This window comes from Manis javanica, chromosome 5 (assembly GCF_040802235.1).
Source record: "Manis javanica isolate MJ-LG chromosome 5, MJ_LKY, whole genome shotgun sequence".
NCBI lineage: Eukaryota > Metazoa > Chordata > Mammalia > Pholidota > Manidae > Manis > Manis javanica.
The window spans coordinates 20,473,656-20,483,893 of record NC_133160.1 but is presented as its reverse complement, the minus strand read 5'-3'; the positions used below and the strand labels follow the sequence as shown (position 1 = coordinate 20,483,893).

At 51.6% G+C, this 10,238-nt stretch overlaps 1 protein-coding gene across 4 annotated transcripts in view; it reads right to left on the bottom strand.

The window, feature by feature from the left end:
• Positions 1-2,207: 2,207 nt before the first annotated feature.
• Positions 2,208-10,238, bottom strand: part of MTCL2 (microtubule crosslinking factor 2) — a 69,911-nt gene continuing 61,880 nt past the window's right edge. For 3 of the 4 annotated variants that reach the window (XM_037012710.2, XM_017674441.3, XM_037012712.2), the window contains one exon: positions 3,783-10,035. In XM_037012710.2, coding sequence (XP_036868605.2) covers positions 9,886-10,035 — 150 coding nt within the window. In that variant the 3' untranslated portion in view covers positions 3,783-9,885. Of the gene's footprint in view, positions 10,036-10,238 lie in introns of all 4 variants that reach the window. The other variant, XM_037012713.2, reaches the window with a different exon arrangement.

The following is a 10,238-nucleotide window of genomic DNA, read 5'->3' as shown; positions in this document are numbered from 1 at the left end:
GAGGTCCAGAGAGTTACTTGACAAAGGAATACTGTGCATCATGGGTCATCTTATGCCCGGCTCCGTTGATAGATTACGGCCCCCCCTGTCCCTTGTCCTATTAACTCCAAAAATGTGGACTGTGAATTCCCAAAGCAGACTGGAGCTCGGTGGCCAGTTTGCTTCATCCTATCCCACTCCTGCTTCAGCGCTTTTACTCCTGCGGCCCCTTCAATACATGGCAAAGGTCAAGAACTCTTTTGCAGCCTCATTGCAGGCCACTCCCCAACTGCTTAGAACTCCTCTGTCCAGCCCCATGGCTTCTTGCCTCTGCTCTTTGCTTAAACAATTCCCTTTGCCTAGGAAGCTCATCCCTACTTTTTCCCCAAAAATTCTCCAATTTTAAGCCTCATTAGAGGATTCATCTCTCTCAGACCCTTCTCTGAGGCCCCAAACTGCTAACCAGATGCCCCTTCTGCATTGCTAGGAGCCCAGCCAGTGCCTTTTCCACTATCCCTTGATGGCCTGGGAGACCCCAGAGAGGAGGTTGCTTCCTCAGCACCCAACATGATGCCAGAAAAATGTCCCCTTGCATAACCAGTCCTTTCTTTCAGATATGAAACTTCCAAATGCTGATTATGAGCAGTCTGTGAAGCCTGAAAGAGGAGTTGGGGAGCAGCAGCTGAAAAGTGACTGTGGTTATCCTTCCATAGCAGCTGTGGTCCTTGGGAAAATTTTCTGGTGAAAGGTAGAAATCTGCCTTCCTAAAATTTCTACCCTGTGGTTCTAGCGTACTGGTCCCAACGGCCATTTGAAGCAGAGTTTGCTCTTGGTTCCCTGAATGTCACTTTTTTGAGGCACAGTGATACCCAGTTCCTTCTACACCTGCCCCCCTCCTTCAACTTCTCATTTGTCAATGCCCTGAGAACAGAACAGTGCCCACCAGGGCTGGCCATCCTGGAGCACAGTGAGAATATTGCTTCATGAAATCTAGACCCAATACCTCCTCTTTCCCTGCTTTCAGTTCTTTAATGCTCCCTACTGTCCAGAGGATGTAGACATCCCCTACCTCACAAGGCCCTGTGTGATCTGACCCAGCCTCTTCGTTTGGCTTTCCCCACTCCAGTGACATCAGATTTATTCAGTTCCCCAGTTCTGCTCTGCTTTCTTTCTGCCAGGAATTCGTGTATGCTGTTCTCTCTTCCTGGAAGCACCTCTCCACAGTTTCCTGCCTACAACACACCACTGTCCCCTTCATCTGATCAGCATCTCAGCCTTAGATGCCCGTTCAAGTGCCCCTTCCTCTGTGAAGCCTTTCTTAATTCCTCTCGGCTCCCTGAACACCCAGGGCTCTCCCCTGCCACCGACATTTGCTTTTCTGTGTTCCAAGCCCATCTATTGTACCCTCAGTGCTTAGCACAGGCCAAGTTTTAGGCCCTCAAAAAAGACATTTGTAGAATTACAGATGATAGCCAGCTTCCTGGTGTTTATACTCTGTGCAGTCCTCTCCCACACAGAATAGGGCTGATTGATATAGCAAGTAAGATATTGCAGAAATGATAGTGTGTGATTTTTAAAGTTCAGTCATAAAAGACATTGTGACTTTTACCCTCCTTTCTCATAGATCTACTTGCTCTGGGAGAAGCCCGCCACCATGATGTGAGGATACTCAATCAGCCCTATGGAGAGGTTCATGTGGGGAGGAACTGAGGCCTCCTGCCAGCACTGACCTGCCAGGCATATAAGTGATATTCCAGCCTCAGTCAAGCCTTTACATAACTACAGCCTGACTGACACTTGACTGCAACCTCATAAAGCCCTGAGTCAGAACTACCCAGCTCTCAAATTCTTGGTTCACAATATCTGTAATAAAATAAATGCTTTAGGATAATTAATCCTACTGTAATAGGTCATTAACCCATGTCTAAAGTGTCCTTTTTTTTTCCATGATAAAAGTTTTTTGCAGGTTCAATTCCATTTTTGAGCACTCTGCATTTGTTTCTCTGTGGTCATATCACACTTCACGGGAGACTCTGAGGTGTAAGCAGTCAACAGTTGGGACATCTGGTGGCCCCTCTCAAGTGACCCCAGATCAGCAAGCTGGCTGTAGCATTCTCAGGGGTCCCTCCTTCCCAGGCAACTGGGGGTAGGGTAGAGTCAGGACTCAGATCTGATCGGGACCCCACCCACCCTGCAAGAGAAATCAAAGAGGAGGCCAAGTCCAGGGAAACTGTTCATATGACATACTTTATTTCCAATCTACAACCATTAAAAACAATTTGTAAGTTTACACTGTACAGTTTTTCTCACGTCCAAAATAAGACACAGAGGCAGGGAAAGCTGGTGGATTGGACCAGTCATCCCAGCACCCAATCCATCCTGGGAAGGAGCCTTTTGAAGACAGGAGTGGGAAGAAGAGAACAGTGGACAGAAGAGGCAGACAGTTTGGCCCAAGGATGCCCTTGGTCCCTTCCCTCCCGAAGGCCTTTCCCTGGGGGTCCTCGGGGCCTTTGACTGCAGGACCCTCACCAAGAAACCAGGCTGGACAGGAAGGGGGCTTCACAGTATTGGTGGGGGTGGAAGAGGTGGGGCCAGGATGAGATTGAAGGACAGCTTCTGGCTCTTGTCCCCAGCCACTGGCGGTTGGAGCTGGTTTTTTTGGGCACTCTCTACAAGATCTCCTTGGAGGTGGGAGAAGGAGGAGGAGCTGGGGATTTAGGATTCTTTCCTTGTGGAGTTAGGTTCCTTCCCATCTGAAGAGAGGCCATGAGCCTATGGTGAGGTTCTCAAGGGTAAACGGTAAGGGTCTTTTGTCTCCTGCCTCCGGGACTCCCATCACCTGCCTGGTTGGCACAATCCACACAGCCTTTTGTACAACCCAGAGAAATAGGGGAAGTGATCAGAGCTGGAAACAAGCCAGGGGCAAGCAAAGGAAAAATGTCTGCCTGCTTCCTACCCTCTGGCTTCCAGGAAGAGGAGGACATGGTTTTGTTTGTTCTGTTTTGTTGTAGGGGGAGGGGATGACAGTTCCCGATCTCTCAGGAGTCCAGGTGGGATTGGGGCTTTCCCCCTGTTCCCCGACAGTCCCTTACCAGGCTGCACTAATTGCTAGTGTAGGTCAGCAGTTGGCAAACTCCTCTTATATTAGAATCACCTGGAGAGCTTGTGAAACCCGCATCTTGCTGAGTCCCACCCAGAAGCTTTAATTTCATAGGTCTGGTGGGGAGGAGCAATATTTTTCATTTCTATCAAGTTCCCACGTGTTGCTCCAGCTGCTTTGAGAACCTCCCAGCATCTCAGCCTCAGCAACCTGGTGCTCTGAGGCAGTGCCAGGGAGGGGGTATAGCCAGCAAGGCCTGGCCTGAGAGGCACCAAAGTACCTGGGAAACCGCTGGGAACAGTCTTGTGAACCTCACTGTGCAGAGAGGTGAACTAAGGCACAGAGATGAGAGGCAGAGCTGAGGGAGGAGCCAGGACTCCAGGGCCCAGTGGAGAAAGGACGGTGATGAAGGACCCCAAAACACAAGGGGTGCTCTGGGGCCCAAGGATCATCCTGGTGCTCATCGTAAGACCAGAGAACAGGGAGGCTCCCAGGACCAGCCCAGCTTGGAGAAGTTCAGAGATCTGCCCAGCCTTGGGCTGGGTGTCACCTCCCAGCTGAGGTTCGTCTCCACAGGGGCAGTGTGAGTGGGGCCAGAATAGGGGGTGACAAGGCAGCCATGCCCTGCCCACCTCGGCTCTTCAAGGACGCCTAGAGAAAACCAGAGCTCCTTTCCTCAGGGCCCGGGATCCAGAGGGCTGGTGAAGGGCAGGGAGGGAAGCCAGTCTGATAGGATGGACGAGGGAGGGTCCAAGGCAGGTGAGGGAAGAGCGCTGGACAGGGACTCAGGCCCAGAATCATGTCCCGTTTGGTACTTGAGTCTGCGGATTCTCCAAACTGCAAACACTGTTGGGAGGGGTAAGGGGCAGAGCCAGGATGAGCAACGGGCTCTGCTAGGACAAGCTGTTCCAGCGGGGAGTGAGGCCCAGGGGAGAGCAGAGGATGGCGGCACGTCAAATGGACAGACAGACGGCGGGATGACCAGGGAGAGCATAACGCAAGCCAGGCTGTAATCAGCAGGACTGGGCAGGATGGAGGGACCCAGGAGGAGGGATGTAAGCCCTCTCTCCCCCACCCCATGGGAAGTGCTGGGATCCTGCCAGAAGCTGTGGACAGAGACAATGTGGCTCAAGGGTGGGTCAAGGGATGTGTTTCTGGGCTGGGGGCGTGCTGGGGCCAAGCACAATGAGAAGGGCTGGCAGAATTGATGCCGCCTGAGGTGTTGGGGAAAGGTGCCCCCTTTGGTGTGAGAAAACACAGACTAAATAAAACTGAACCCAGGAAACACCACCAGACATGAAAGCAAAGATTGGAGTTGGGGGACCACAGACACAGGCACCTCTGTGAGAGGAGGGAAATGCGAGCCTCAGGGGGCAGGTAGGGGCTGCTGGGGTTACAGAGAAGCACATGGGAGGGGAGCAGAGCTGGGGAGGCGGTTCTGGGAAGGCTGAGGGATGCTACACAGAAGCTCTGGGCCCAGAAGAGGAACACCTGGCCATGGGCCAGGGCCCCTCGGTCTGCTGGCAAGAACCAGCTAGAGGAAGATGGTAACAGAGGATGGGTGGGAGGTAGAGAGCCAACGGACTGAGCCCAGAGAGAAGAAGGGGCTCGACTAAGAGCACAGAATGGCAGGGTGGTGCCTCATTCACCACTGGGGCTGCAGAACCTGTAGGGAGTCAGGAAACACAGGTTCTGCTAGGCTCTGCCTCTAGTTTGCTGTGTGACCTTGGGTAAGTCAGTTCCTTCTCTGGGCCTGATTCTTCATCTAAAAAAGTAAGGGACAAATATTGTATGGTTCCACTTATATGAGTTACCCATAATAGACAAATTCATAGACAGAAAGTATAAAAGGGGTGACGAGTGGCTGTGGGGAAGAGGGAATGGGGAGTTAGTGTTTAGAGGGTACAGAGTATCATCTTGGGGTGATGAGAAGTTCTGGAAATGGATAATAATGGCTGTACAACATTGTGAATGCTAAAATGGTTGAGTTTTATGTTAATGTATATTTAACCACAACTAAAAAAAAGCAAGGGGATTGGTTCATATTATCTTATGGCTCCCATTCGATTCACTGAAGTTGGTGAGGGGGATGAGGGAGGTGTCAGGCCCAGGGCCAGGGCACTGAGGACCTGACCTGGGGACAATGAGTGTGATCAGACCACTTTACATTTGTGTAGAACCTTATGCTTTTCCAAGTAGATATGCAGGCAGGCACCATATTGTACTTGGTCCCCACCACACCAATGTGAGGGAGGACATTCTCCCACACTATAGTGGAGGAAACTGAGGCATAGACTAGCCACCTCATCCTGGGTCCAAGGTCATTCAAGTTGGTGGCAGTTTTGTTTTTTTTTTAATAGTGACCTGGGAAACATCTTTGTATCTCAGGTTTACATTGCAACTGGACACATGCTCTAAATTAGTAGCATAAAAGTTTGTCACCTGGGACAAATATGCTTGCTTCCCATGGCTGGAAGAGAATTATGAAATCTCATGTGTTTCTCTTTTTATCGTGGCTTCCAGGAAACTCAAGAGTGAAATTTAATTGCATGATTATGGGAATTACATCAGACAGATCTGGGGAATGATAACTCTTCCTGCTTTTTTCTTTCTTTTTTTTCTGTTGTCTTATTGAACCTTACAGCTATGATTGGAAGTTGCCTCTGGTGCTTTCTGGAAATCCTCAGGGTAATTAAACCAAATCAGAACTGGGATGAGGACCAGGTCTCTTAATTCCAAGTTTAGTGCTCTTTTTTAAGACATAGCATTGTGATTATTGGTAAAGATGGCCTAACTGTTAGGGCTGTGAACAAAAACAATGTGGCCACTGGTGCTCAAGATTTCCCTGGGAGTTTGTTAGATACGCAGTTTGCTTGCCCAGAAGGCTGAGGTGGGACCCAAGAAATGGCAATGGAGCCCTCAGAGGATTCTGAAGCAGGGAGTCCCCAGATCACCTCTGGGATTCAGAGTGGACTAATGCCATGTCTAGGCAGGACAGTGGCATATTCTGGGTGTCCTGTACCCACACAAGCCCTAGTGGGGCAGTGGGTTTACACAGCAAGCAGGACAGAGTTGGGCTGGAGGACCCAGTGGGCCCAGGGTCTAGTCTAGACTCTATGACTTCCCACTTAGGTGACTCTGGTTGACGCCTGTACCTCAGTATCTTCATCTGCCAAACGCGAGCACTAACCTCTGTCCTGACAAGGCTTCCTCCCAGTCATCCCTGAGAGGCTTGAAGGAGATGTGGGACAGGAAAGCAACTTCTAAATAGTAAAGTGCTCTAGGTGGGGTGTGCAGGGGATTGTTGCAATTAATGAAGCAGAGTGGGAGCCTGGGGAGCTGGTGAGGCTGGAAGGGGGGCATTCTGGGACAGGGGGAGAGGGAGGAAGGGCCTTGAAATTGGATGGGCAAGAAGAGAACAGGCTGGGTGATGAAACTGGAAAAGATGCATGGGGCGGCCATGATGCATCCACGTGGTGCTCAGGGTACAGGAGGGTCATCTTCGGGCCCTTGACTTTATCACTTGGGAGAGCAGCTGGTAGGGGAGGATCCCTGGGGAGGTCCAGGGGAGGCCCATTTTGAGTTTGTAGAAAGAAAAACCTCTTATAAGTGTTTTTTAAATTGGCCAACCTTTGGTGGGGTAATAACTGGGAGGAAAGAGTTGCCAAGGGGACAGGGAATTGGCCACTGATGCCTTGTGCATGCAGGATCTAGGAGCCACTGATAAGCCAAAGAGATCTGCTTTTCATTTCAAACATGGACATCACTGCCCCCAGGAGGGTCTAATTTGGCTCTGTGAAGTGGTCAGACATAAGAATTATGAGTGGTCCAGTTTAGGGTCAGCCATGCTAACTGGTCCCTCATTTTCCTCCAACCAACTTGTGTCAACAGGATGAATCCAAGCTTTGTGGTCTATAGAGGGATTAGGACCCCAGGGTTCCTTGGGACTTTGGCTGAAGAGAGTGGAGATGGGAGGAAAGGAAGAAGGATGGAAGAGGGAGAAGGTGCCGGGAGAAAAAAGGCAGAGGATAGTAGGAAAGGAAAGAAAGGGAAGAAGGGTGGTGTTCCTTCCTGGGACCCCAGTCTCCAGAGGAATCCCCACTGTGGGTCAGGCAGTTTTCTGCTTTGGGAAAGTTACCAAGACTTAAAAAGCATTTGAAGAAACAAACAAACTGAGAAATCACATTCCGAAAGAGTAGAGAGTTTTTACAAACCAACCCCCCATCCCCCAAAAGAAAACATAACCAGTGACTAATTAAAATGCTAAAAATCAAACCAAACCAATATTTACATGTAACATTTTCAACCCCATCAAGTCCCGTGTCCAGAGGCTACTGTAGGAGCAGTTGAGTGGTCTTGCACAATGGCATGCAGGAAGTAGAGAATGGGACTTTACTGAGATACACGAGCTGGTGCCTCTGACACCAGCTTGGGGCCAGGTGGCCACGCACAGAGACAATGAGAATGGCAAGGACAACCCTGGACGAGGACAACGGTAAGGCTGAGCGGTCCGTAGGCCTTGGGGTTCAGGTCTCAAGGATGCCCCCCAAGGCTAGGAGTATAGCCTCCTGGCCCTCTGAGACTCAGGGAGGTGGCAGAAGGCCTCTGGTGGCTTGTGGCCTGGTATGAATCCCCTCACCTAGAGATAGCGTTGGAGAAGACCCCTGCCCTTTAGGGTGGGAGCAGCAGCTTCCCAGGGGTACTGGCCCCATTGGCCTACCTGCTCCGCCCACACGAGTCACTATGGCATGAGGAAGTGGCTGGTCAGAGTGACATGACCCTCATGTCCTGCCCATAGGGAATAGAGATGAAAGACTTTGGGTAATTTGTCCAGGTGACCTTGAAAAGGCAGGACTAGAAGCAGGTGGGAGAGCAGAGTCATCTCCTGAGTCCTAGGGCAACCTAGCAAAGCTGCTGGTTTTTGGTCCTCCCGATGGGGAATTCCACAGACAAGCTGCTTCATCCTGGTGTTTCCACTCCGGGCCCCAGCCAGGTACTGCAGGGCCACACGTCTGCGTGTGTGCAATCAAAATGGTTCACTGGCACCAAGGAGGAGGCCATCTGAGGCCCTCCTCGCCACACTGTACCGAGCCATGCAGCAATCCGCCCGATGGCTCCGGCAGCTCACACGGCATGTGGGGAAGGGCAGGCCGTGAAGCTGGGACTGGGAGAAGAGCCAGAAGAGGCCATAAGGCTAAGGAGAGAAGCTGGTGAAAGGTTGGCAGGCTGGTGAGAACTGAGCAGGCTGGCAGACAATCTCAGATCCATGTGCAAAGCTGCAATAAACAACATTCTCGAAGTTCAGTCCTGTTTTCCTGCGAGTTCTCATAGGGAACTTGGAGATCTCCATGCTCTTGATTGAGCCTTAGTGATCTATCTATGTTTGACTCATTAAAAAGGTGTAGAGGGAGGGAGGAAAGTGAGGAGGGACATGGAGAATGTTTGGGAAATGATGACATCAGTCCAGCCCTCCACCCTGTCAGCAAGCATTTATAGGCTCACTGCTGGGGGCTGGCAAGTACCAGGTACTGGGTGAAAAACAGTGCTCTGAGGTCAAACGGTCGGTGGTATTGGGGGAGCAGGCTGCAAGGCTCCATCTCTACCAGGCGTGCCCCCGTCCAAACCTGACCAGGAGACCAGAGCTTGGCTGCTGAGCTGCCGCATCTGCATGGGGGACCCCACGCCTGTTCATTGTGTTAGAAGCCTCGCATTGTCCCAGTGGCAAGAATACATGTCTCAACCTCCAATAAATTACCTTAGGGACTTTGGGGTAAATTAAATTATTAAAATAAAGTAAAACCACCTTAAATATTTATAGCATGAAAAATTCAAATAAACAACGAAAGCAAGAAACATGTTTCCAGGCCGCAGTCTACTGCCATGTCCTAGGGCATGGGCTTGCTGGGGTCTCTGGCCAGGCCTGGCCAATGGGGTGTTTCTCATTGGGACTTTGCCCTCTGCCAGCCACAGGATATAAACACAGGGGTCCAGGTGCCAGAGAAAGAGGCCCCAGAGGTCAAGGCAGTAGGCATTTAGGTGTTGATCTGTGAACCAGGTCTTGAGACTGACTCTACCTATTTCTGTCTTCAAGGAGTCTCCTGGAAAGGTTGGAGTCCCCCAAGCCACCTTAGCAAGGGAGGCAGTTCTGGTGGCTCCCCGACCCTGAGCCCTGCACATTCTACCTTGTCCTCCAGTCCTTGCTGCATCCAGGCTACAGGCAGGAGGATCCAGGGCTCCAGGATTCCAAGCAGATGCCTGGTCCTGGCTACAGCCCTATCATACCCCCTAGAATCACAGCCCCCAGAGCAGCAGGGCTGGGAGCAGGGGCTGGTGGCGGGAAGGAACAGGCGGGGATGATGCCCAGTTCAGCTCCACCGGGAGCCCCAAGGTGAGCCTGAGAGCAAAGCCTGTTCTCCTCGGTGTTTCCTCCCCAGGAAGGGGGATGTAGTTGGCAGGGAACAACTGTGAGCCCTTTTCCCTGAGGGGCACGGCCAGAAGTATATCCTTTCCTTGGCTCTTCTGACCCAGGCATCAGCTCCCAAAGGATTTGCTCCCAAGGGATCTCTCTGGAGATGCTTCAGAAGCCCAGTTTTGCTCTTTCTCCCCTAGGAAGTCAGAGATCACCACCCGGCAGTCAGCAGGCAACCCCGCTTTACCTGGACAGGAAGCTGTTCTCTGGCAGTGGAGCAGCTGCTGCTCCCGAAGGTGACGTCAAGGGCAGAGTCCCTCACCTCATCTCCTCTCCGCTGGTTCCCTTCGGCTATCCAGGGACTGGGCTGGTTGATGTGGGGAGCACAGCTGCTTTGTCACTCGCTGGGCGGGGCTGCCCTCTCCTCCCCACCCCACCCGGGCTCTGAAGGGTGCAGCCTGCACTTGGAAGGAGAATGGCGGATGGCAGAGCGGGAAGGCCGGACAAAGCAGGTGAGAGACGGGGTGCTGCAGTCACAGACAGCATCCTAGGAGGAGGGAGAAGGAGGTCAGGAGGAGCCGGGAGGCATGCATGGGCCACCCAGGGCCCAGTTCCCTGGGGCTGCAAAGCTAACTTAAATGCATTCCTTTACTAATGTGTAAATAATGTCCAACTAAATCTGAAATTGGTATCAGGAGTAGGGTGTGCAGCAAAAGATTCTCAGAGAAAATGGAAGCACTTAAGCATAGA